Source organism: Cyclopterus lumpus, chromosome 23 (assembly GCF_009769545.1).
Source record: "Cyclopterus lumpus isolate fCycLum1 chromosome 23, fCycLum1.pri, whole genome shotgun sequence".
In the NCBI taxonomy this organism is placed as follows: domain Eukaryota; kingdom Metazoa; phylum Chordata; class Actinopteri; order Perciformes; family Cyclopteridae; genus Cyclopterus; species Cyclopterus lumpus.
In genome coordinates, this window is record NC_046988.1 from 7,823,815 (window position 1) to 7,849,561 (window position 25,747).

General features: G+C 43.5%; 3 protein-coding genes across 4 annotated transcripts; 1 reads left to right on the forward strand and 2 right to left on the reverse strand.

Moving 5' to 3' along the window:
* Positions 1–78: 78 nt before the first annotated feature.
* Positions 79–6,748, reverse strand: smo (smoothened, frizzled class receptor). The gene is made up of 12 exons (XM_034526423.1): positions 6,487–6,748; positions 4,916–5,115; positions 4,570–4,779; positions 4,174–4,346; positions 3,853–4,072; positions 3,629–3,752; positions 3,393–3,485; positions 2,980–3,088; positions 2,452–2,637; positions 1,690–1,838; positions 915–1,049; positions 79–807 (listed from the first exon to the last, which is right to left on the reverse strand). Exons 1-12 carry the CDS (start codon positions 6,746–6,748, stop codon positions 194–196), a joined length of 2,475 nt encoding a protein of 824 aa, XP_034382314.1. The 3' UTR covers positions 79–193.
* A 3,405-nt stretch (positions 6,749–10,153) lies between these two features.
* Positions 10,154–15,438, reverse strand: tspan33a (tetraspanin 33a). 2 transcript variants are annotated; one of them, XM_034526747.1, is made up of 8 exons: positions 15,126–15,438; positions 13,163–13,220; positions 12,734–12,861; positions 12,340–12,414; positions 11,527–11,622; positions 11,295–11,423; positions 11,048–11,209; positions 10,154–10,916 (listed from the first exon to the last, which is right to left on the reverse strand). In XM_034526747.1, exons 1-8 carry the CDS (start codon positions 15,222–15,224, stop codon positions 10,815–10,817), a joined length of 849 nt encoding a protein of 282 aa, XP_034382638.1. In that variant the 5' UTR covers positions 15,225–15,438; the 3' UTR covers positions 10,154–10,814. The 2 variants fall into 2 exon arrangements, with proteins under 2 accessions (XP_034382638.1, XP_034382639.1); XM_034526748.1 differs by having other exon boundaries at positions 11,048–11,206; positions 15,126–15,363.
* A 2,345-nt stretch (positions 15,439–17,783) lies between these two features.
* LOC117726175 (zinc finger protein 878-like) lies at positions 17,784–24,781 on the forward strand. Its single transcript, XM_034526294.1, has 8 exons — positions 17,784–17,900; positions 18,114–18,316; positions 18,548–18,658; positions 18,768–18,863; positions 19,061–19,171; positions 19,293–19,413; positions 19,614–19,817; positions 19,900–24,781. Exons 1-8 carry the CDS (start codon positions 17,864–17,866, stop codon positions 20,928–20,930), a joined length of 1,914 nt encoding a protein of 637 aa, XP_034382185.1. The 5' UTR covers positions 17,784–17,863; the 3' UTR covers positions 20,931–24,781.
* The last annotated feature ends 966 nt before the right edge of the window (positions 24,782–25,747 follow it).

Genomic DNA, 25,747 nt, shown 5'->3' on the forward strand with positions numbered 1-25,747 from the left:
CACAACATATTTTTCCACTTTATCCCTTTGTTTTTTTATTTGTTTTTTCACAAAAACAATTGAAAAAACTGACCGGCTTAGTTAAGCTGGGGAGGTGGAATTAGATGAAATTCAGTTCGTTTTTTAAAAGCATCCAGCACTTTTTGTAGCTTACTGTCTGTGTACCGCAGAGCAATACATCGGAGCTGTGCTCTTAGAAGTCAGAGTCGGCATCCATGAGCTCTGCCTCCATTAAATTGGTCCGGGAGTGAATGGGTCCGTAGCCGGCCCTTCGGCCTGCCGGTACCCGAGCCACGTGGGCCAACCTCTCCGACAGCCCGTCGGTGAGATCCATCTCCCCCGGGTAGCTGGAAGGTCCACTGGGCTGCCAGGTGGAGGCTGAGGGAAGGCAGCGTGGGCCGAGACCCAGATCCTCTGGGCGGTCGTTGAAGGTGGGAGGGTAGCTGCGGCCATAGCTGTACCGACTGCTCTGGTAAGACGGATAGGGGCACTTCTGCTCACGGGACAGAGGGTGGGAGGGTTGGATATCCGGGTAGGACCCTGGCAGGACTTCCTCCTCCAGCTTCCGCTGTTGCCTCTGCTGCTCCTGCAGATTTGCGACCAGACTAGGGTGGCACGGCAGTTTGGGCAAGCGAGGCACCGAGCTGTGACCAAACTCGCGCTGGCGATAAGCCTGGCAGTCCGCGGCTTCCTCCACTTGACGCACTTCCTTCTTCCTCTTCTTCTTCTTCTTTTTCCTCTTTATCATCTCCGGTGAGATCTCAGCCTCCACCATCCACAGCCTGTTCCTCTCATCTGGGGGCGGTACTGTGAAGAAACAACAGAGTGAGTTGGTGTTCAACAGAAAAAGAGCAAAAGATGAAAAAATGCTCCGCATGTGGAAAGCAGTCAGTGTAATGGCCTCCGGCTCTCACCTGGTGTACCGGTAGGAGTAACAGAGATGTCCTGAGGCAGGATGGCACCTCGCCTGGCCACCATCTTGGTCACATGCTGCGCCCAAGCGGACGACATGTCATTCGATGGCTCATTTAGCTCAAAATTGATTCCGGCTATGAATGAGAGAAGACAAAACCACAAACTCTCCATTTACAACAGGGACAGCTGAGGGCGTCTTTAAACCCAACGCACACTTAATGGCTCCTCCGCGGTGCCTCTATAGCTCCGGAGTGCTCCAGGCTAAACAAGCACGGCGGCCACACAGTTTACATGAGCAGAGATGTGTCTTAGCTGCAAACATAACAGTTGTCCCTGACTGTGTCGCCTCGAAGCCACACAAAAGCGAATGGAAAACATCTTCTCCGGCCAAATTTGAAAGCAAAGAAATAAATAGCGGTTGTTGCCATGAGCACATACAATGCCAAACCCCAAATATATCTGCAGGTGAGAAAACTATCTTTTTGTACTTTGGGTCAAGCATGAACTAAAAGGGTGAATTAATGAATAATATGCCTAAAATAACGATACTAACATGTGACATGAGCTCCACCATAAATAATCCAAATCAGACGCCTTGCAGTTTCAGTTCTTTACCACAAGGTGGAAGTATGGAAACATCGCCAGGGACGGATTCAACTGATTCAATCTCCATCCCAAGTAGAGGATAATGTAGTTTTCTGTTCTCTGTATTAAAATATACTGAATTTAAGTTGAGACTCCCTCTGGATGAATGCTCTCCACTGTAAAACTCACCCACTGGTCCTTCGTGGGACACGGTGTGCATGCTGAAGGACAGCTCCTTTTCTGGGTCCTTGTGAAGTTCCTTCCTCTGCGCAAAGGCCTTGGCGATCATCTTGCTCTTCTTGATCCTCTTGGGTTCATCGTCACTACGGCCAATAATCCTGCCAGGGGAACAGAAGGCAGGTTCAGAAAGAGAGACCCGATCAAGGATCCCACGTTCAATGCCACCAGCAGCCATGTGATACTGGGCAAGATGCCGATTTCCATACACGTTCTCTTTGAGTCAAACCCACACTGAAAACAATAATTCCAAGAAGCTGAATTACTGTTTTTTCCTTCTTCAAAGGGAGAAGGAAACTAATTCCTGGGAGTAAAATCCAAGTCACAGTGAGCCCTTGTGAGCGCTGTTACAAAACCAGGGATTAACACACACAGACACACACACACACACAGCTAGATGCGGAGTAAATGTATGCCTCTATACTTTAAAATTCTCAGGCTGAATATCCACGTTTTTTAAAAGATGTTTGCTACAGGTTTGGATGCATAGAGATTAGACTTTTCCCACACTGTCATCATATCTTTAAAACCCCATATGGACTCGGCCAGGCATGGAGCCATGATAGTAATGAGAAGGGACTGACAGAGAGATTATAAAAGGCAGAAACAGAACAACGAACACTAAACACAATCTTCTGAATAAACATTTGTACAACTCTAGCCACAGAAACGGTCTTTATATTTAATGTTGCAGTTCACTTGATGTTCGCTTACTTGCACCAGGTCCGTTTCCAGATGAGGATGGTGGCCTTGGTCCAGACCCAGGTGCTCATGGCAATACCCGTCCCAAACATGGAGAACAGGTTGATTTTCTCCACCATCAGGCTGGGCCGGTTCTTAATGATGCATTCTGGGATCGGCTTGTTGGTCTGAGAGGCGATTGTCACGTTGGCTTCACACCTGTTGAAAACATCGCATGAGATGAAAAGCCAGCGACCGTGCCGCGCGTGCCACGCACAACTTCTACCCACGTGACTGAGGTACATTCAGACGCGCCGGATCTGGTGAATAAGAAAGTCTTTCACATGTCGGAGCAGGAGAGAGCGGTTTACATTTTTGAGGCAAAATTAATTCCAATCCAGCCAGTGTCAACACTGTGAGGAAATAGGGCTGCATTCACCGCTTCAGCGGTTTCGAGTCCCGACAGCATCAGCTTGTGGATTTCTGTGCCGAGAGTTTTGCAGGTGTGCAGCAGCAAACACGTGCAGCGGACCGAAAGAAGACAGACAGTGAAAAACTTACAGCACGTATTCTCTGAAGCTCCTCTCCCATTCAGCCTGGTTGAAGAAGTCGTAGAAGTGGCAGCCGAAGGTGATGAAAACAAAGCCGAAAGCGAGGAATCCAAAGATGCCTGACGAGGAGGAACAGCACAACAAACACTTCACTCCCAACTGCATTCACACAGTGAGGACATGTACCGTAGAATATTATCATGTGACATGTTCAACTTTTTTTTTTCTTCTCATTTCAAAAGTTCTGTTGATGATCCAAAATGTTGACGTTTTGTGTTCAATAACATGCTGCTCTCTTAAAACATTTCATTTCGTAAACCCGGGTCTCTAAAACGGATTAAGACCAGGATGATGTTCACCCTCACACCATTTCTCAAGTCGCCACCACTGTGGTGTGAAGTGGCACCAGGTGAGAGAACATACCGAGCCTCAGCATTGTTTCTTTGATTTTGCTGGCAGCTTTCTCACTCAGTAGTCCCGGGTGGTTGCTCTTAATGGAAAACAAAGTCATGACGCCTAAAAGGAGAAATAAAAACAGAATCAGTCAATGTTGGTGGCTGCGGGGATGAATTTTGAGGATCCCTTCTGGATTATGACAAAGCTTGAAAGATTTGGATGGAAGAGTTAAATCTGCTACTTTACTAGAATACAACACTCACCCCGAATGAGGAAGTAGCCGCCGACAACAAGCACCACTCCAATGGGGGCCAGCACAAACCCAGCACGGTATCTGTAGTTCTTATAGCCGACAAAACAGATCCCACTCACGGAGTCTCCGTCCACCTGTGAGTAACGGAGCCACAACAAATGGGAAAATAAACATACCGTCAACCCTTTTTCAACCAAGTGTCAGACTGTTTGAGGCGAATGGCTCCCTACACACCTCAGCGATAGCCAGGATGGCCACGGTGAGGACGAAGGGGATGGACCAGGTGACCATGTGGAAGTAGGAGGTCCTGCCAGACAGCGGCTGCTGCGTGGTGCCCAGGGCTTTGAAGGACGTGTGCCAGGCGTAGGTCAGCATGACGAACCAAATCACGCCCGACATCAGGGAGTAGTACACGATGATGAAGATGGTGACGCACGACAGCGTCTCTGAAGACCTGTCGGGGCAGACGACACAAACAGGAAATGTTTGAGTTTTTTTAGGAGTTGGGAACGATCTCCGGACTCATAACTGAGCGGTTGAGGACATTCGACGTACGACGGCTCCCCGAGTCGCATGGTGTTGTCGCTCTTGCACACAATCTCGTCGCGCGCGCCATCCAGGAACTGGGCCAGCCAGCCGATACTGCCCACGAAAAAACAGGCGTTGATGTAGAAGAGAATGACTGCTGGGTAGCGGTTGGAGTTCTTCCAGTCGGCAAGAAACGTTGCCTGAAACGGAGGACAAAGAGTTTACTTTGTGTTAAATCACTGACAGCTATTTTCTTTTTTATTATAGTTCAAACTCTCTACTGGCTCTGTAGCACTCTGAGATTCTTTTGAATGAAAAGTGCGTTACAAATAAAATGCATCATTATTATTGCCACTATTATCTAAAGAGGGAAATCTCCTTCCTAAAAAGGCAAACACAAAGGGTGATGTAGTCGTGTCTCACCAGGGTGAAGAAGGTGCAGAGGAGGGTGATGGTGCCGAAGTAAGCGATGTAGGCGTGCATGTCGTTGTGCTCCTCCTCAGTGAACAGCGGGTTGTCACACTGGATACCGCAGCCCTCCACGTCCTTGTACCAGCTGGACTGAATGTCCGTCTTCACCAGGGGAGCTTCACACTGGCCGGACATGTTGAACTTCAGCTTCTGCACCTCATTCTGCACACAGAGGACACAACATTTCAACCTTTGTCCCCTGACCTCTGACCTGCAGTGAAAAGCCCCCCCCCCCCCTCCATGCCCCTTTGGGGATCAATACAGTCTCACACAACATGAAAAGGAGAGTGAAGCGTACCGAACAGCCCACAGGGAATTTGTCACACTTGAGGAAGCTGGGCCAGCCTCTCTCCTGGTCCACGATGCTGCAAGGCCGACGTGTGGCCAAACACAGGCTCTGACTGGGCAGCTCCACCCGACCGTTCTCACATTTGGGCATGTAGATGGCACAGAGCAACGGCTGGATGACGGACCAACAGCGAGGAGCGTTCCGCAGGCCTACGACAGGGAAAGAAACTGTCTTCAAACATCCTGAAAACATTCAAGTTAGACGTGAGAGACGTTGGACCGGACACAGGCTGGATTTATCAGACCGATGGTGATCACCATATATAATCATTATACTGAACCTGTGCACACACACATACCTAGAAGTTATGACAAGGGCGAGTAAATATATAGACCAATCAGTTTGATTATAAAAGACTGACCGACTGTGATCACCTTCAGTCACATCATCTAATTGATAATTGTGTAACAGCATTTTTTTAAACTCGATAAGTCAATTAATTAATCAATGAATCAACTAATCAGAAAAAATGACTTGGCCGGCCAAAGAAACTTGGGAATTTTTTATCGTTAGTCGGACAAAACGAGAAATCTGAAGACGTCACATGTGGCTCTCATTTTGTCGACCAATTGATTCGTCGAGATAAAATCAGCAGATTATTAGATAAGGAAATTAATCTGTGGGTTGCTGCCCTAATTTGAGCAGCCACAATTGTCATAAAGACATCATTAATTTGGGAACAGCCCTTGTGAAGAGAGATGAAATGCTTGGAATATGAAATATGAATGAAAATGCATCTCTGAGGACATATGTGTAGACTAACGTAACATTGTTTCCAATTTAACATCCAGCATAATAAGGACGAGTGTGCATGACAAACATTGATCTACTTATTAAACATGAGCACAGTTGGAGACAGTATATGAATGGATAATATCTCTCTCTGCTGTAAATGACACAGGAGCCAGAGGAAACCACAACCAACAGTGCAGATCCCCTCTGTGACCTGGGTCTGACAAACCATTAGGATGTGCTTATGAATGTAAAGCAGAATATCTAAAAGCCTTTTATGAGCGAGAGTATCCCATTGTTGGCTCTCCAACACCTATGAGTGATTCCTTTTGTTGTCTTTAATGGCTATTAACCCTTCATTTCCTGTTGAGGCTCTCTCCCCACATCCAGCCTCCATCCCAACCCATTGTCAAAAGCAATTAACATTATTATCACACATAAACAATGCAAACAATGCGGAATACAAACGTGTAGTGAAACTAATCCTTATACACGTATTTATTAGGCTGCTACAAATTGCAACCATGAACGCCAAGCTCTTACTTAATATGTCATATAAAGAGTGGAATTAGTTATTAAGTATCACTTTACCAAATAATGTAAATGATGTGAATATTCATAACAACATCATCGGTGTCACTGTACTTTTGAGATGTGATTTCATGGTCCGGGGGAAAGACCTCTACAGTTACAACACATTTATTGTTGGATGACCCTTCTTCTGCAATCTTAAAAGATATAAAAACAATGGAGATGTTATTGGAGTTATTGGAGCCGTTCGTTCTCACCGGACCACATGGTCAGCTTCTCGAAAGCCTCCTCCTGGGTGCCGGAGTCCTCCGCCAGGATCAGGGAGGTATGCGTGTAGGGCAGAGGCGATCCCAGACATGTGTTGTACTTCAGAGCCTCGCAGGTCGACGTCTTCTTGCAGTTGTCCTCGAACACGGTCCCGTTGGGAGACAACGCCGCCCCGGAGCCCGAAAGCCCGGCGGTCCAGACGCAGAGCATCCCGCAGAATGCAACAATGGGGCTCCGAGCCTGGGAAGACATCTTGGGAGCGAGAGGTTTTCAACCGTGCACGGAAAGAAAGAAAAAAAAAACACACGCACACACAAAAAAAAACTAAACAAGAGATCACTTTGGTTTTAGGGGCTTCACTTGTCCTGTTTCTCGGGGGGCTTCACGTTTTCCTTCATTCGATGTCGAGTGAGCGACCAGCGTCGGCATGGTGAGGGGGATCTGCGGGGCGCTTCAAAGTTTTCTCGCAGTCCTCCCAAACTTTTTTTATTCTGCGCTTCTCGTCCGATCCTCGCTGGATCTTCTTGGATTCCTTCATTATCAAAAAAAGAAAGAAATCCGAACAGCTAACGGACCCCCCAAAAAAGAAACGGTCCTCACTTCCAGAAAAAGGAAGGAAAAAAAAAAACATAAACAAACGCGTCGTCTAGTCAAAAGCACGCAAAGTGTTCATTCGAGGCATTTTCGCCTGCTGGGTATGAAAAAGACATCGGGCCGAGAAAGTTGCAGAGTCGCCCTCCCCCCACCTACCAAAAAAAAAAAACTTGCCATGAAAAAAAAAAAAAACAAGTCTGGATGTCTGTAATAGGATCTCCAGTTCAGACGCACCACCCCCTTCTTCCTCAGCCCCCCCCCCCCTCCTCTTCTTCACGATGGCAGAAAAACAAGATGGTCCATTCTCCCACGTCTCACACTGAAGTGTCTGAAGTGTCCGATGAGACGATTTTGAAGCCGTGTTGTGATCCCGAGATGCAGCTCAGGGTCTGGATGTTGTTTAGTTGTGTGTGTGTGTGTGTGTGTGTGTGTGTGTGCGTGCGTGTGTCTCTGGTATGCACAGGGAGAGCCCGAGCAACAAAACCTCCCCTCCCATCCCCCTCTGCAAGTGGAAGAATGTGCCTTATGGCAGGCCTTCTCGTCTCAAAGACCCCCCAAAACAACACGGACCCCCATCTGACTGGTTTACTCTCATGTGCTGAATCACAGAGCATCGTACACGACATGTCACCAGTGCAAACTTCAAGAGGTTTCTCACTTTTATGATGAAGGACCCCCAGGTGGTCCTCAAACCCTGGGAGAACTACTGATCTGCCCAATCAATAAACAGTGGTCATAATACGGCAGTCAATGGTGACGGGGTGTTTACAATGCAATTTTGTCAACTCAAAATTGTGCTTCTGATGCAGTCAATTTTCTTGAGGTGACAATCGTCTCTTCATAATCTATTATGTGCTTGTCATCATCTTTGAATAAGAGGACGTAAGCACACAGATAAAGAAGAATTAGAGTGAAAAAACAAACAAATTAAAGACAAAGGGAAAAAGATGTGATTACACAGCAATACACATTGTGTACATTTATTTAACTATTCATGCGAAAAGAAATTCCAGAAATACATGCATTACGTATAATATAAATAAATGTATGCATAGTAAATACACAAATGTATGTCATATTATGAGCAATGATATAAACATATTGAAAGAACACTGTGGTCAAATCTGCACTGGTGACGCCACATTTTCAAACTACATTTTAGACATCAGAGATGCTATTAAACAGCATGTTTTTAATTGTTGTAAACATTTATAAATTGTTGGCCTTAAACAATACAGTATTTTTCCGGTTACGCAAAACAATGAGCAGTTTGAGTAACCGTGTCCTGATTTCTGGAAGAAGATATATTGCTGTTGAGTTTTTCAAATGTATTATTTTAGTGCTTTGAGTGCCACAAGCACCATTAAATTGGCGAGAAGGCAGACATCCCTATGGCCAATATCTCCAAATCTAGGCAACATGTTTATATTGCATTTGTGCACATGATAGTATCGGAGGGAGGGAGTGAAGGGACATAGTTCATAACTCAAAACGACAATGAGCCAGTTTCCTCTGGGACATTCAGAGCTACCGGCTCTTCTTCCCGTGGTTAAGGTGCACTGCAAGAATATTAAAAAACTACAAGTGCTTAACGTAAAATATGAACGTATACGCACAGTTCCATGATTTTCGGCTGCTTTACGTTCATTGTGATGTGCTCGAATAAGCCAGGACACCACGAAATCTCCACCACGGTGCTGTTGTTATCGCATGAATTGGACAGTGCACTTGTGGTATTTGCATGGCTGTAGATGCTTTGTTTCTCTCCTGGTGTTCTGAGAGTAAAACTGGGTTAACTCTGGTTCCTCCTCTGTGTGTGTGTGTGTGTGTGGGCCTCCATGAAACCCACAGCAACATGGCCGCCTGAATGAGTCAGAGGCAAAAACCAGGGACCACACACAGAGCAGCAGAGCTCAGGCCAACACACACGCGCACACACACACACACACACACACACACACACACACACACACGCGCACACACACACGCGCACACACCTGTGCCATTGCAAATTGTGCAGCATCAAATTGGTGATAAAGTAAGGATTTAGTTGCGTGCTGACGGGGATCTCAGCCAGTAAGGGGAGTTACTGCAGCTCTAAACTAACACAGAAATGTCTTGTTTAGATTGTGGACTTGAAACATGCAGCTCTGTTTCTGCTCACATAGATTACAGGCATCAGGTTTCAGGCTGAAAATGCCTCTCAACTCCACTTTTCATTTGTCCGGCAGAGAAACCGGGTGGAGATGAGAGCTCATGTTGGTTTGTGCTTCTTCACAGTTACATTCAACCTTTTTCCAGAGCGTCTCTGGACGACGATGGAAAATGTCTCCAGTTCAGCGACAGCTCTTCATTTTGAGAGATTCCTAAACAATTTGCCTCGACTCATGACGTGACGAAAAGAGATTAAGCAAAAAACGTGGATGACTTTCACAGACACAAAAAGCACTTAACCCAAATACAGCCATGTCATTTGCCGTCAGAGCAAATTAAGCTGTAATTGGTAGCGTACAGAGAACAAAAGAGGGTGAGATTATTTTTCGTGTTTTTTTTCTTCTTTCTTTCCACAGTCAGAGAACCTCAACCACCGTCTGCTCACCGATTGGTCACAAAACACAAACATGGCCGCTTGTATTGACCACGTCAACAAAACAACGCCAGAGTGCCTCAAGCCTTCACACAACTGTTTTCTTTAGTGGGGAATTGGGAACGGGGATTCCCCACTCCTTTTGCATTGACATTTAACATCATTTCAAAAGAAAAAACAAGAGGTGACAACAGCATATATAAATAAAAGTAACTTTCTTTAACGCCTATGTGGTTTGGCAGCATATTGAGACAACATACAGCCATGCATGCTGTCATCTGGATACACCCTGAGGAAGAAATGGCATAATGTGAATGAACATTTTGTTATGGAGTCAGACCATTTACCTTTACAGTTAATAGTCAAATGAATCCTCCATTATGTAAAACGTGTATTATACGGTTAGGATATTCCTTTTTTATAACAAAGGTGAATGGCATTTCTTGGACCCATGGTAAATATTTTTTTAAAACGCATATAAAAGTCTTGTGAAAGTTTGAAAAACTAGCATATGTGCCTGCTTTATCCACCACCATGCATGAAGCAGGCAGGCCTATTTGACACAGGTATTTCAACAACACTTGAACATATATTCAAGGGTACACATTGCCAATACAATAATACAAACATCAACCAAATATCAGATGCATCTCACAGACACAAGCAACATTGCTGAGCATTCATAAGACACCCTACCCTGTCTGAGATGCCTTTATTACATACAAATAAAAAATCTACAAAATAAATTTAAGTTAGAAAAAGTATTTCCCTTTTAGTTAGTAGGTAGTTAATATTTGACGCATCATGGATTCAGTTGAAACAATACAAATACATATGCATTAACTACCACTCCTGGTTGATGTCTTTGACTTGTAATAGAGTATACTGATTGCAGTTTTTAAGTAAAGGTCAATATGACCTTGACCCCCAAATACCCTCCTCAAGTACTGTCTGAAGTTAGGTAAAGTCAAGCATGGTCCACGTCCAGTAGGTGGCAACAGAGTGCCGTTTCTTCACGAGTTTTGACCTCCACTTCCATAGATCCAAGTATCAATCCACACGATAGTCTTGTTGTTTTAGGTCCAGGAGCAATGATATGAATGCTGCTCATCACAATCTGGTCTAATCCGGTCCGGGTCAGCTCCACGGATCAGAGCGGTGCCTGAGGTTGTAGTTCTGGAGCTCAATCTGGTCTTTGATCTGGTTGATCAAAATCTGAGACAAGAGGATGCCAACCAGCTGCAGAAGAGAACACACAAGCAGAGGGCTCACCAGCTGAGCTGTGTGTGTGTGTGTGTGTGTGTGTGTGTGTGTGTGTGTGTGTGTGTGTGTGTGTGTGTGTGTGTGTGTGTGCGCGCGCCATGTCCTACCTGTGGTATGGCCAGTCCCAGGGCGATGCCTCCCAGAAGGAACATGTTACTGTGGATCCAGTTCACTAGTGTGTCTATGCAGCCATTGGTGTGGATGTAGTCTCCAGCTTCAGCGTATTGTAAAAGCTGCATGCCCTGGCCACACATGGTGTTGATAACCTGCTGCACACGTACAAGACAAACGCATCAAGAAAGGTTCACAAAGCGCATCCAACCGCCACCGGGGGAGGCCTGTGCGGAAGGTTACCTCGTCTTTGGGTTGGATGCAACAGGAGTAGGGGACCGAACAGCGCTCTCTGCTGGGGTTGTCCTGCTTGCAGTTGAAGTACATGTTCTGGGACCAGTCGGTGTACGTCACACCACCACAGCAGCCAAACTGAAGAAGCAAAACATATGAGATGGAAGACATTAGAAGATATGTTCATCCTCTGTGTATATACCCATGATGGTGACAGGCAGTATGTGGACTAAATCCTTACCTCTTTCTGACCAAAGTCAATGAGGTTTTGCAGATCAATGTCCTCTCTGTAGTGGACAATGGAGTTATTGATCATCTTCGTCACTCTATGCAGAGCCTTGGCAGAGTATGACAAAAAGATACATAATGAAGACACTGTGAATCATAAAATTTAGTTTTTCACATAGGTGTAATTAGTCAAATAAATGCCAATGTGCCTTGGGCTGGTCACACTGAAACATAAAGCATGTATTAGGCATGCTGAAGAACTCTGGCTCCGAATATGGATGTTCTGTGATTCATCCGCGAAGAGAACATTTCTTCAAAGTGCCAGACGCCTTTAGAGGTGAGCATTTGCCCACTCAGAATGGTTACGATGGTCAGAGAGACCCTGCTGAGAACGACGAGCACACAGGTGAGCTCCCACAAGAAGGTTTCTGACAGTTTGTGCAGAAATTCCTGTTTAATCAGCATCTTGATGTCAGGTAGATGGATGATCTTGGCAAAGCACAGGTGTCTACCAGCACTATCCGTGAGCAAACTCTGCTGTTCAGTTCTCAAGTTTTTTTTGCAAATGTTGCAGCAGTTACAGGCAAAGCCCAGAAGAGGTCAGTATTTCACCAATCTACACAATCAGAAAAGGGCAAATAAAGCAAAGTCTACCCACTTTTTCAAGGTGCCCCATTTTTATTGTGACAGCTTATCACAAATGGGATGCCATTTGAATGCTTATTTTCAATGTTTTGAATGAATTGGGAATGTGGAAAAAAAGAAAAACATACATTTATGCAGAAATTATTCTGATAGAGAAACCACCTCCACATTATTTCATTACCTTATCAGAGAAGACGAAGGCCAGAATCCCAGCAGTCAGCTGGAGCAAGAAGATCACCGTCAGACAGATACAGAACTGCGATGAGGAAAGAGAGAGACATGTTTACAGCACTGTCAAATTAATCTGTTTTGGATTCATTCTTTAGATGACAGATTCCACGAGACCCTGTGTCTCCATACAAACTCAGCTGTTACTCGTCCCATACTTGGAGAAAACATGCAGAACAATTAGGAATCCTAAGAGCAAGAACAATAAGATTTCTAAATAACATCAGTTTCAACTTTAGGAGTATTTTTCATTATGAAAGCACACAATCTCTCTCTCTCTCTCTCTCTACACATCATCTTTAGAGGATACATTGAAGCCTGTTGGTAAAAAGAACAAACAGGTTTACTGTCTGCAGAAGGCAGATGTTTTCTCGCAGGGAGCCCACGCAGCCACAGAAGGTGATGATGAACATGAGGAAGCCCACGATCATCAGCATTACAGCGGGGTCCACTGCCAGACAGGCCAGAGCGGCCTCTGAAAAGAGGAAGAGAAGAGCAGTTTAAAGACTGATGTGAGAGTGCAGCTGTTTGACTTCTACAATCCTCTCGAACAGTGACAGGAAACAAGCATCTTTCTCTAGCTCTGCCAGTATCCATAATGTTAGAGATACATTTCCCGTGGTGCACTTTATTCCCTTTATAACAACACAGATGTAGATGTTGTGTTGTTTAGTGGAAGCACAAAGCCAAAAGCACGGTCCTGACACGCAACGCTCCTACTGTCTCACTATAAACATGAGAAAAGTCTGAAAGCTCTATCACGAAGGATCATTTACCTGCATGTTTCATCATGCGGGCGTACACGCCGATGGCCACCATCACCAGGGAGATTATCTAAGAACAAAAGGGAAAAGATCTTTACACTGCTTTGAGTCTTAAAATATTATATCTGGGTCATGATGAGGAGAAAGCACACAGCACAGTGGGCGAAGAACCATTTCTATGTCCGTACTTGCCCAAGGAGTGGCACCACACACCGGGTATATATATATATATATATATATATATATATATATATATATATATATATATATTAGTCATATAGACATGGCTATGCTGGTAGAAAAGCTAATTTCCCCCAAAAATACACTCTAAACTGGATGCTTTTACCCCCCGTTTAAGTGGAATCAGTGTTTAACTAGAAGGCCAAGACGTTTTCCTTTAAAATGTAGATCCTACCATGCACTCTGATACCATTTGACTAAATCAACCTGGCAGCAATCTGTACCTTTCCCTAAAATATAAAGAGCCTTTCACTCAGCGCTCCTCTCTCGGTCCCAATAGAATAATAGGGAGCCTTTTTACGTTCTTCCCACCCTGAATGAAATGGATCCAGTTACCACAGACGTTGAACCTTCTCGGGGTGGGAGGGCGACGCTAGATTTGTCTGCTCCTTTTGTAAAGGCTTCGTTTCACAGTGAATAAACCAGATACCTGAAGCAAACAAGTGTACCAACTCAAACAGCAGATGACATGGTTCATAACCAACTATGAACACGCCTGTGATATTTTTAGACAAGAAAAGAAACATGCATTTGCAGTCATCTTTTGCGTTTCCTATACGGGGCCTGGTGGAGCCAGAGGCAACAGAAATGACGACAACACATTCCACGCTTCAAGTTTTTACAAAGCCTCATCCTGTTTGTGCACGGCCAGAAGCCGTGGACCAGTCATACAGGTGGGTTTCAGAGACACGGTTGGAAAGCTTTACGGACTTTATGATGTAAAGAAGCACTCCTGAAAAAAAAAAAAGTTTTAGCTGTTTTAGTTCTCACTATTTGTAATTTGCGACCAGCAACAAAAGAAAAAGTCTCTACTAAACCCCAACAAGATTAATCGGCAACAACAGATTTGCTTTAAACATGTTTTAAGCCAGAAATCTCCTTATGTTACAGACCCTGAGCACCTGACCACTGATATAAACTTTGGTTTGTTAACAACCCAATGCAGGGCTTTGCTGGATTCTTGACGTTTTAGAGGATTAAGTCGTACAATTATTAACATCCCATGTGGAAGACAAAACGCCGTAGCCAGACAGCCATGATACTACCGATGCAGTCGCCTGCTGTGTCCTGCAAAGCTTGTTTGAAACAAATAAAATGCAACGTCTCACTTAATCTGCTACTCAAAGAGTGTCACCATCTTTCCACCAGAAGTGGGGACCCACTTGTGCACGTCCCATCAGCATATGAATCAATGAAGGTTTGTGTTCCTTAGCAACCGAGGAAGTCATGAAAGGACCTATAGCCTGAAAATAAATCACAGCAGACCGAGTGCAGGTGTTGTATACATTGTTTTTGAGATGACAACGATGTGTTCAGGTCGAACAGGTTCGGAGCTCAAAATCCCCTCTGACAAATTCTAGTAAGAATGTAACTTGTGTACGTGCGTGCGTGCGTGCGTGCGCGCGCGTCAGCTTTACACATTAACTTCGCTTTTCCTCTTTCCTTGACACTGTTTCACTTTTGGTGAGACATTGTCAGAGTAAATGAACAACCATCTCAAATAAAGCAGCGGATGCTCCTACTGACAGCAGACACGAATTCACGTGCATGTTGCAACTTGAAATCCAGAGAAAACACTTTTTGTTTTTAACTATGTTTAAATCCAGCTACCCAGGAATGAAACGTGATACGCCGAGAAGCGTAATGATTAACCTGCGCACGGGGAAGAGTAAACTCAGGTGGTTTCCACGGTCTTTGTTACACGCGGTGTTGAACAGAAATGAGAAAAGCTCACCCAAAATATGAAATTAAACAAAAACACCAGGTACTTGACAACTGGGCTGACGACGGAGTAGTCGTCGCCGGATCCAGGTGCGCCTCTGCGTCCTCCCATCGTGACAACGATCCAAACACGCGCGGTGTCCAAAGTTGACGCACAAACGGGAGATTAAATGTCTAAAAACCGGGGTTACCGTCAGTCAAAGCAAAGACCGACTTCTCCTGACACCGTTTCAGTGAGTCGTTCCAGCACCGACTGGGCGTGTAACAACGGGGTGTTGTCATGTGATACGACCTGCTCCCGAACCCTTGATTGGCCGCGTGGATCTGAAGCGAAACCAGGAACCAGCTATTTCATGCGAATAATAGTGTTATTTTACAAATGCGTGTTATGACAGAATGTGTTTTATTTTGTTGGTATTTTTTTAAATTTTCATTTACTGTGTTGTTTTGTCATAAAAAGTGTAATACTAAACGTTGCATTTACTTTAAACTGGATGACTACACTTGACTTGAAATTATAATGTTTTAAACCGGTTAGTTACATCATGACCAGTCAAACATTTCTCGTTTAGTTATCAGACATGTATAGTTTTGCTTGGATATATTAATTGTTATTAATTTTCACAGCAGTCTTTAGCACAGGTGTTACCAAAAACATTAACGGTGGTTGGTACCGCCTCCAGATCAACTCCAGCAAGACCAAGGAGCTGGTGGTGGACTTCCGCCGTGGTAAACGCTCTCCTCCAACACCAGTGAGCATCCAGGGACTGGACATTGAGATTGTGAAGTCTTATAAGTACCTGGGTGTTCACTTGAACAATAAACTGGACTGGTCTGACCACGCTCATGCACTCTACAAGAAGGGACAGAGCAGACTCTTTCTGCTGAGGAGACTGAGGTCCTTTGGGGTGCAGGGAGCACCCCTGAAGACCTTCTTCGACTCGGTGGTGGCATCAGCCATCTTTTATGGAGTGGTCTTCTGGTGCAGCGGCATCACAGCAGCTGACAGGAGGAGACTGGACAAACTGGTGGGGAAGGCCAGCAGCGTGCTGGGGTGTCCTCTGGATACTGTGGAGGTGGTGGGAGACAGGAGGATGATGGCCAAGCTATCGTCCCTGATGGACAACACCTCCCACCCCATGCAGGGTACTCTGGCAGCGCTGCACAGCTCCTTCAGCCACCGGCTGATTCATCCCCGGTGTCTGGGGGAGAGATACCGCAGGTCCTTTCTCCCCGCTGCTGTCAGGCTGCACAACAAGCTGAGCTGAGCTCCCAGTAGGCCACAAACACTTGAACACTTTGGACTTCGTGTAACGGAGTTAAAAATACACTCTGTTATTTCTTATTTTTAATGTATTATATCTTATTTTTGTTTATTATTCAACGATCCTGTTGAAGTGTGTGTTTGTGTGAATTTTATTTTGAAGAGTTAAATCTGTTTCCTGTGGAAATTGCGTTTCACCTCTTCTTTGCCTCCTAGGCTTCCGTAGTCCCGTCTTTCCTTCACACAAGTTTTAATACTATTCGTGTTAAGTTGTGGGGGAAATGATGTCGCACTATTTTGTTATATTCTTTTAAAAATGTAACCGTTTGCTACACGCGGTAATGGTCGTTAGTACGATCACGGTGTTCAGCTGTTGTGTCATTATTTTAGACGGTAGAAGTTTATGTTTCGTGGCTGTTTCATTTGGCGCCGTTTGTATGAGCTACATCCGGTCGCTCTGATGTATACTTTACCTTTTATAAATCCTGTTTTACGTGTCTAGGAAGCTGATGTGCAGCAAGACAGACCAGAAGGCAATGTGTGTGTTTTTATTGTCTTCTGCAGAAATAAATACTGGAAAGATCAACTTCTGAGTCAACTTCTTCCATGCCCTGTTCACGTCCGTTACATTCGCACTGAACAGCACTTTAGCCCAGTTGCCCAGTTGTGCAATACTAATACGTTTAAGTACTTTTTTAAAAAAAATTAAAATTTATTTTCTACACTTTATTCACTTTATTCTATTTCTACTCCGTCTGTATATATAATATTCTTCTTGTTTTTTTACTCTTTTATCTTAATTCTGTTATTATACTACTTGTTTTTTACTTATTACTGTGAGCAATGCTGCTGTAATCCTGTAATTTCCCCACTGAGGGACTAATAAAGGATTATCTTATCTTATCTTATCTTAAAATACCAACAGCCTGAAACGGAAGTGGCTCAATTCACCTTTGCTTTTCCTCCAAAGAAAGACAGGTCTATTGATTAGTTGTAGTTCTGCAATACAGTCTTATTCTTAAATTAGCTGTCCATATAGTCTTCCTGTTTGTAGTCTATATACGTACTACTGATAACAGATACCAATAAAGCTGTTTCAATCTTCCACCAACATGCTCAAATTAATAAACTAAAGGGTAAAAGGGCCAGGACACCACAACGTGTGACATGTGCGCCCTCTGCTGGCATAAAGTGATTTCTCCCAGTATGCACACACAACCACCTGCAGGTTGTGGATGTAGCCAATATATGTGACATATGGAGGATACGTCTCTTCTATTTCTTTCTATACCGTCGCGTATGTCCGCGTCACATCGACATCTTCGCTTTATAGAAAACAATTAAAACGTCACAGCCTGCTTTTATTTAGAAGGAAAGCGCACCAGACAGGACCGTTTTTATAATATCCGTTTTACCCGGAAGTTATGAGTTTGCCTCCCCGGTGTGTCGGATGAATGCAAGCAATAACATTTGTGTTCCTTGTTTAGATGCTTTTAGACGAAGACATGGCCTGGAAAAGCAAAGGTGTGGGTCAATATGCAGCTAGATATCTGCTAGTAAACGCAGATAGACGCTTTACAGAAATAAAACAACCTAAACACAGTCACTTATCTTACGCTAACGTTGCTAATCCTCTGAAGAGTTGTGTTCAAATCGCTTGTATATATAGTTATTCGAGCCTCTTCTACCTCATTCATGAATTGTGAATCCATGAATGATCTCAAATGTCTTTTGCAGGTGCCCCTCTTCCTCCGGCCTCCCTCCGCCTGCTCGTCTCTCCAGTGCGACTCATGTCTGCTTTCATCTGGCGAGTCGTGCAGCAGCACCGCGTGATGCAGTACGACGAGCTGGTGGACTTCATCAGTCTGGCTACAGACGTCGTCCCAGAGCTGCTGAGTCCCAGTCAGAGGGCTCAGCTCACGCTGGGCCTGAGAGCGAGGGTGAGGCACCTCTATGCGACCTTCTCACTTTACAATGTCGGTGCTGTCTTTAGTGGAAGAAAATCACGACACAATAGGATCATTCTTCCCTCTTTCTACTCATTTATGACTGTTTTGTAATTTGTCTTCGTTGTAATGTTAGCGTGTGTCCAGTGATTTATTACGTGTTTATTTCACTGTACAGTTGGACCGTCTCGTAACAGAATCCATCTTTTCCCTGCCTTGTTGCAGCTGGTTCTGGAGCTGTGTCGTGGTGATGGCGTTGCCAACTTGCAGACCATCCAGAGCCACCTGGATAAAATCCACGCCTGCAGCGCTGAACTGAGCTCCACTGGTCAGATGGTGGGATTTTTTTTTAAAGAAAACACAATCCGGGATGTCCTCATAGTCCAACAGTAATCATCTGTAATACCATTTTTGGTGTAACAGTCTCAACGTTCTTGTTGTCCAGGCCAGTGAAGATATACTGAAGACCTCTTACATCAACTTTGCCGGCCTGGTTCAGAACCTATTGAATGTTCCTCATGAAAAGGAGTTCTTCTTCGAAGTGAGTCTATCTGTGAGAAATGCGTATGCCTTAAAGATCAATGCGCAGCTCTTTCTTCAAGAGAAAAGACAAATGAGAAGGATTCAATGTTGATCAGCTTTTTAAGGAAATTGATGTGCTAATCTTCAGTCACAGTAGATCAGAACATCTAAAGATTCAACTTTTTTACAGCATTGACGTGTTGGCTGTTTCTGCAGGAGGTTTTTCCCATAAACTACGGCTCAAACTATGACCAAAGACTGCAGCAGCTGGTGTGTGAGTTCTTGTCCAGACTGGAGCAGCTGCTGCCCACACCGGACCAGCAGCAGGTACTCCTGTTTTTCACTGTTACTTCATGAGGGATTTTTTTTAGTTTTGTTGTGCTTTGAAGTCTCTAAGTATGCAGTATAATTATTGCTTCACTTTCCAAACTGCATCTATGTGTCGCAGACAGCGGCGTGGCTCACTGAAACGACATGTGGTTCAGAAGAATTTGGACAGAATCTGTCTGAACCATTTGCCCTGAAGAGCCTGCTGCTTCATCACAGACAGTTGGGGAATCTTAGCACTTGTACGTTGAACAGAAACAAACATGACAGTTTTTTCTTCTTTGTTTCCTTCTTACTGGCTTGCACGCTTTCTGACATTCCGTCTGTTTTTTTGGTATTTTGACAACAGATGTAACTTTGTTGTCAGATTTTTAACAGACATTTACATTCCCATCACAACAACATGCGACTCTCATGTGAAAAATGTCTCGGTCTCCTTCAGCTCCTTCCAGCAGCGAGCACGATAGCCTTTTGTCCACCTTGGCCCTACCTGCTCAAACTGGAATGGAGAGGTTCACTGAGCCCGACAGTGAAGATGATGATTATGACCATGAGGAAGGGAACCTGGTATTGGAAGATTTAGAAGGAGACTTGAGTCAAACCTCTGACGTCACTGCAGATGATTGGTTGCCAAAAAGGGAATCAGGTTAGTCAAAGTCTGTTGCAGTAGCAGACCAGAATAGAGCCAACGTCTTATTTAATTAACTTCCTGCGTTTCATGCTTTCAGGTCCTCTGTCCCGTTTATTCATCTGCCCTCAGTGTTCATTCACTCACCGCATAAAGAGGAAGGTCCAAGAGCACATCCAGAGTGAGCATTACGTAAGAGCTCCATGTCAGAAAAAACTATCCGTGAAGAAAGCCAGAGCAGAGGCTCAGCAGGAAAGTAAAAACTTGAACGGTGAAAAGCAGAAACTCGAAGGCATCTTAGAAAAAAAGAGGACACGCAAACAAAAAGGCGGCGTTGAAAAGAAGCGTGAACGTAAGCAGAAGAAGGACAACTTGGAAAACAAGGCACGACCGAGGCGAAAAGAGCCCACGGGGGAAGACAAAAGGTTTCTGAGCACACGACACATCAACAAAAAGTTCACAGAGAAAGAAACGAAATGCCTGAAGTGTAAAAAGGTTTTTGAACTTCCAAATCAACTGAAGGCTCACATGAAGCTTCACAGCTTCCCGTACTGCTGCAACCAATGTGAGAAAGGGTTCACCAGCCCTTCGGGTTATTATCAGCACCAGAGGCTCCACAAGAAAGGACGGATATTTGTCTGCAGCCAGTGCAACAAGGGATTCCTGTGCAACTATTCGCTCAAGCAACACGTGCGCCTGCACGGAGGCCCCACCCACCTGTGTAACATCTGCGGGAAAAGCTTCAGCAAAGCAGGAATTACGAGACACATGCAGATGCACAAAGGGGAGAAGAATTACTTGTGCACCACATGCGGGAAGTCCTTTTTGTCCTCCGGGGAGCTACTGCTGCATGTTCGGTCCCACACGGGTGAGATGCCGTACACCTGCACGCACTGCGGGAAGGGTTTCTCCACCAAGAGCCACCTGAACGTCCACACGCGCTCTCACACGGGGGAGCGTCCGTACCTGTGCTCGGCGTGTCCGAAGCGCTTCCTCACGGTGAATTGCCTGAAGAGACACACGCTCAGCCACAACGGGGTGAAACCGTTCAAGTGTCCAAACTGTGAGAAAAAGTTCTCCCAGCAGGGGAATCTGAAAAGACACCTTGCAACTCACAAACCCGACACGTAAATTAGACAAAACCGTAGAGGGCAGAATGTGTAGTCATAGTTAAATAAATGTTATTTTTCACAAAACACTTAAGGGTTATAGTTTTTATTGGGTAATTGCTAGCAATAATTGAACAGTAAAGTATTTTAAATTCTTCTTATGTGGGTTATTCATTACGCAGTTATCAAAATTGGTGCATTTTACCAACATTGTTTAGTTTTAGGCTCCTACGTTGTCACCTTTTTTGCTTTTTCTCAAGTCATATTCAACTGTGATAAAAATAGCACTGTTGAGACCTTTTATAGACAGCCGAGTTTAAACTTTATAAAAGATTTGATGGTGAAGAAGACAATTATTTGAGTTGCCATATGTCTTTCATTCTTTAAATCCTGTGTGGATCAACTAACTAAAAATGTAACGGCAGGTTATCGTTCCTCGATGGTATCGGTCGACACAGACGGGCATGAAAAAGACCTGAAATGCAAAAGGAAGTGAAAAACGCAGCTGTAGGAAATGCAATTTATTTGCAATTTTTTAATAACATCATTCCTCAGATAAAAATGCAATGTTACAGGAATATACATCAGATATTAATTTAAAACTTGCTTTCAAGGGACCATACAGTCTAAATATACTTTTTCCTTTTTTTATTTACTGGTAGCGTGCGTTATAAGCAAGACAGACTCTGTCACCAATGACAGACTGACAAGTTACAGATACAAACTATACATTACTTATTTACAAATAAACTTTTTGTTTGGTTTTTCGTTCGTACTTTTTATTGAAAATAGGAGTAGAAAAAGTGATTGAATTTATATTCTGATTTATTTCATTTGTATTCTTTCCCTTTCCTAAAATGTAAAATGAAGTGAATGAACAAAAAAAAAAAGGAACTCTCCTTTTGACAAAAAGAAGGCAGCAGAAGAAGAAGAAGAAGAAGGAAAAAAAGGGAGTGTCAACTGTGAGACCATGCAGTCATCACTGAGGAGACAAATGGTAACTGAGGAAACCAAATGATGTTGGGCCAGTGTCACTTAGCAACCTCAGAACCAATGAAATCCCTTGCAGTTAAGGGGGTGGCTTATGTTAAAGAACAGTTACAAAATGACCACCTGCCTCCAAAGCTACCGCAAGTACAATAACACTCTAATTAATTTTTTTGACCATAAATAGTGCTGTTATTAAATACTACATTTAGCAGTAGTGTCACTACTAATATTACAACAAATTGGTATCTGTGTGAACACCTCTCTCCATACAAAACAATAACAGACTTCTCTGACAGAAAACAACCCAAACAAACAAACAGCTCAATCCTGTCAAAGGCCCTTTAACACTTGGCATGAGGAGTGAATAAGACTACGAACAAGATCATAAGACACTACTGACCAGTGGAGAACAGAGCCACATAGCCATGGCATTTACCCAGTAAATAAGGAACGGAAAAGCCTTCATTAAAAACTACTGAATATGGATCTGTGGATCTCCTACCAGCGAATCATCAGGATGGCTAAAACCCAGATCAATACTGCCTTGGTAAAAAATAAAATAAAAATCACGCCTGCATGCTGTTAAAGAGGCGTTTCCACACCAGCAACAAATAACTCACGGAAGAAAACACTGGTAATGGTCATGACACTGCTCTCTCTCAGATAGGCCAACTCGTTCATTAAAGCTGCATTTGCACACACAGGCACACAACGCCTGTTTGTTTCTCACTCTTTGTGGTTAAGTGTGACTTTCTTAGCAAAACGTTTGGAGAGATCCTTTGTGCCGACAAAGGGTACATTAGATTTTCTTTTGCGTGTCTGTTGTGGCCAAAACTGAGATAGCTATTAACATGACCCTCAAGTAAGGGCTGCTTGAAAAGAAATATTCAAACATAAACCAGTAGTCTAACCCTCATTTCAAAAGATATGTGAGCATCACTGCGTTCTACATTCAAGGGATGAGATCCTCATCATCATTCGCGATGCAATGTTAAGTCGCTCTCATCATTAAAACTAGAGAGAATTAGCAGATGCAGGGAGGCACGGACATTTGTGGTTCCACTGAGCCGTTTCACCACCAGAACCACTCGCAGAAAGTCAACATCCTAGAGCTGAGAGTTGTTAGCTGGAGTAATATCCTGAAGGAAGTCAGTGTTAGAAACACTGGCTGGGACAGAAAACTCCTCTCCTCAATCGGCAGGTTGGGGGTGCAGCGTCCTTCTCCATTAAAGTGAAACACAAAGAGCAATCGCTGTGTCAGACTCAGAAATTCTAATATGTGCAAGTAGGAATCTCTTTTGTGGTTGATTATTGATTTGAATAACAATAAGAGAAGGAATGAGTGATAAACACAAGGCGTTCAAGGTCCTCCCACTCCTAACAGTCATCCTTAATGTTCTCATACGCACGCTGCTACTACCTTTACGCAAGCAAATATCTATTTGGTTCAGCAGACAAGGAAAAAGGAAGTAAATCAAATATGCTTTAGCTCATCGCCACACTCATGAGTGAACACATCTAATTTTCCCAAGACTGATTGGTGAAGACTTAACATGCGTCTATGAGTGTTACTACAGTACGAGCCAGTGCAACACAACTAGAGAGCCGGTTAGAATTCCTTCAAGGTTTTAACACAGGCATACATTTGCCTCCAAAATCCATACAACAACTTCTAATGATAACGAATGTGTTGCCTGACAATCCTTTTAAAGATCATCGTTCATCGTAATTTCTCGAATGTTAATCAAGATTCACAATGAATCCATCAGGTGTCGGTATTGTAGTCACGTTGCATCTGCTCTTGTTGCTACCCAAACGTATGCACTGGCAACACACAGACGAAGGCTGACAATCACACAAAGAAACATTCAGCTGACAGAAGTTTAACAGGATGGTGCCCTCCGAGCCTCATCTGGGCATTTCCCCCTCAAAGAACTAGATTAGTTTTGATCCTCTGCAAAGTTCAGCTCCAAACTAATATTTAATATAATATCATTTAAACATAGCTGTTCTATATATATAATATCTAAAATAGAAGACACTCGCAATATAAACTTGTATTTCATAATAATATTCTCTTTTGCTTTCTGTTCCATTTCCCAAAGTGTCCACCAGCACTGATGTCAAAATATCATCTGTACAAGAGACGATCCTCTTGTTTCTCCAGAAAAGGGAATTCATATTTTAATTAGAATTAAAGAAGAAAAAAAATGAAAATAAAATCTATATTCAAAATAGTCCTCTTAAAATATTTTTGTCAGCATCAAACAATGATCAACGAACACTTCCGTTTGCAAGAAAATATAACGGGCATCTGTTGCAACGATGGCAGATCCACATAAGAAGGTCTGATGAGTGACCATCTGATGCATTGATATGTAGCACACATCTGTGTGTCATTTAGGATAAACACACAGCTCTTATACGTGTTATTCTACTTTTTTTGTGAAAGCATGTTGGATGACATCTTTTCTTAATACTGAGCAGCTTGAATTGTATTCTGTCATGTACAGAAGCTCTTCCATGCAAAAAAAAAAAACAACTCTGCCATTAGAAAAACTGTATAAACTGTTCCAGACATATCTGTTTTTCATCGCTGCATAAACCCACAACATCATTTCATTACTCCCCTTCCTGCATTTAATGAGGATTTCTCTGCACATATATAGTATAGTTCAAGTCCTCTGTTCCTTTCTTGGAAGAAAACAAATAGAAGCTACATGGCTCAAAGCATAGAGATATATACTCCTTGATAGGCAGATATGTTTTTGGTTTGATGTCTTAAATAGCTTTGCTAATGCGTTTGAAAAACATGTACAGTGTTTGTGTGTGTATGGCTGATGGAGGACGAGTGGAGGTGAAACTGGTCTCTTGGTGCTACAGTAGGAAAATGTCCAGACTTTGAACTGCGCCGACAGGTTGCTGGTAGTTTAATGTCTTTCAGCTCACTTCACGAAAAATGTAACTAAAGCAAACGCGTGCTAGATTTCTCTCCCAAATTGCTTAATTTGGCTTGTGAAATGATTCATTTTGGTACCAAACTGTCTTTAAAAGCTGAAATCTTACTTCTGGAGTCGCTGATAATGGATGCATTTCCAGGTGTCTCCGGTGCAGTTAGGGATGTCATTTGGTTATTTGTGTTATGCAGCTCATGATATTTAAATCTTACCATATTGGGATGGACTAAGGAGCCACATAATCTGGGAATCATCCAAACTTGTTGTGAAAAGACCTAAAAGCCCGTTGTGTATATGCCATCAGCTGAAACATACAATGTTCCATCTTCAGTAAATATAACTACATTATTCCCTGCTGGTTCCTTTTGGTCAAACATACAGTCAATAAAGTGGGACTGACACTCAGTCAGTAGGATTATATAACACATTTTCATATTTCACTAACTACATTCCTAAATAAACGTCCTGCCTTTTCCTTCCTTTAACATTCTGGTGATTAAATATTACATATTTATATATTTCTTGCTATTATATGGTATATGGTGTATAAAAATATACAATCATTGGCTAGTGGTGAGACAAAAGATATCATTCACATAGGACCAATACTTTATATCCCTAGAGAGAGAAACCCATGCACATATACCATTACTTGGATATATAATTCCCCATGTATGGAATTAGACCACCCAGAAATTCAAACATGATGAAATAAAACCTTCAACAATCCCCAAGAGATACTCTCCGTCCACCATTTTGACTCCAGAACAAACACCCGCTGCTTCCCATTGTCATCAACAGATTGTCTTCCATCATTCAGGCCTTTATTTTCTCTCCATCTTTGTGACTTGCATTTGAACTGCACCCTTTATGGCAACACAGCTGCAGCTTA

What these genes read in the sequence shown, in the direction of transcription:
- LOC117726175 (XM_034526294.1), top strand. Translation starts at nt 17,864, where the DNA reads ATGCTTTTAGACGAAGACATGGCCTGGAAAAGCAAAG. An exon ending in CGCTGGGCCTGAGAGCGAGG is followed by an intron (nt 18,317 to 18,547) that starts GTGAGGCACCTC and finishes GCCTTGTTGCAG; the next exon opens with CTGGTTCTGGAGCTGTGTCG. An exon ending in GTTGGGGAATCTTAGCACTT is followed by an intron (nt 19,414 to 19,613) that starts GTACGTTGAACA and finishes GGTCTCCTTCAG; the next exon opens with CTCCTTCCAGCAGCGAGCAC.
- tspan33a (XM_034526747.1), bottom strand. Translation starts at nt 15,224, where the DNA reads ATGGGAGGACGCAGAGGCGCACCTGGATCCGGCGACGACTACTCCGTC. An exon ending in ACATCTGCCTTCTGCAGACA is followed by an intron (nt 12,415 to 12,733) that starts GTAAACCTGTTT and finishes TCCTCATCGCAG; the next exon opens with TTCTGTATCTGTCTGACGGT. An exon ending in TGGGACTGGCCATACCACAG is followed by an intron (nt 10,917 to 11,047) that starts GTAGGACATGGC and finishes TCTCTTCTGCAG; the next exon opens with CTGGTTGGCATCCTCTTGTC.
- smo (XM_034526423.1), bottom strand. Translation starts at nt 6,748, where the DNA reads ATGTCTTCCCAGGCTCGGAGCCCCATTGTTGCATTCTGCGGGATGCTC. An exon ending in ATGCGACTCGGGGAGCCGTC is followed by an intron (nt 4,073 to 4,173) that starts GTACGTCGAATG and finishes CTGCCCCGACAG; the next exon opens with GTCTTCAGAGACGCTGTCGT. An exon ending in AGCTTCAGAGAATACGTGCT is followed by an intron (nt 2,638 to 2,979) that starts GTAAGTTTTTCA and finishes TGTTTTCAACAG; the next exon opens with GTGTGAAGCCAACGTGACAA.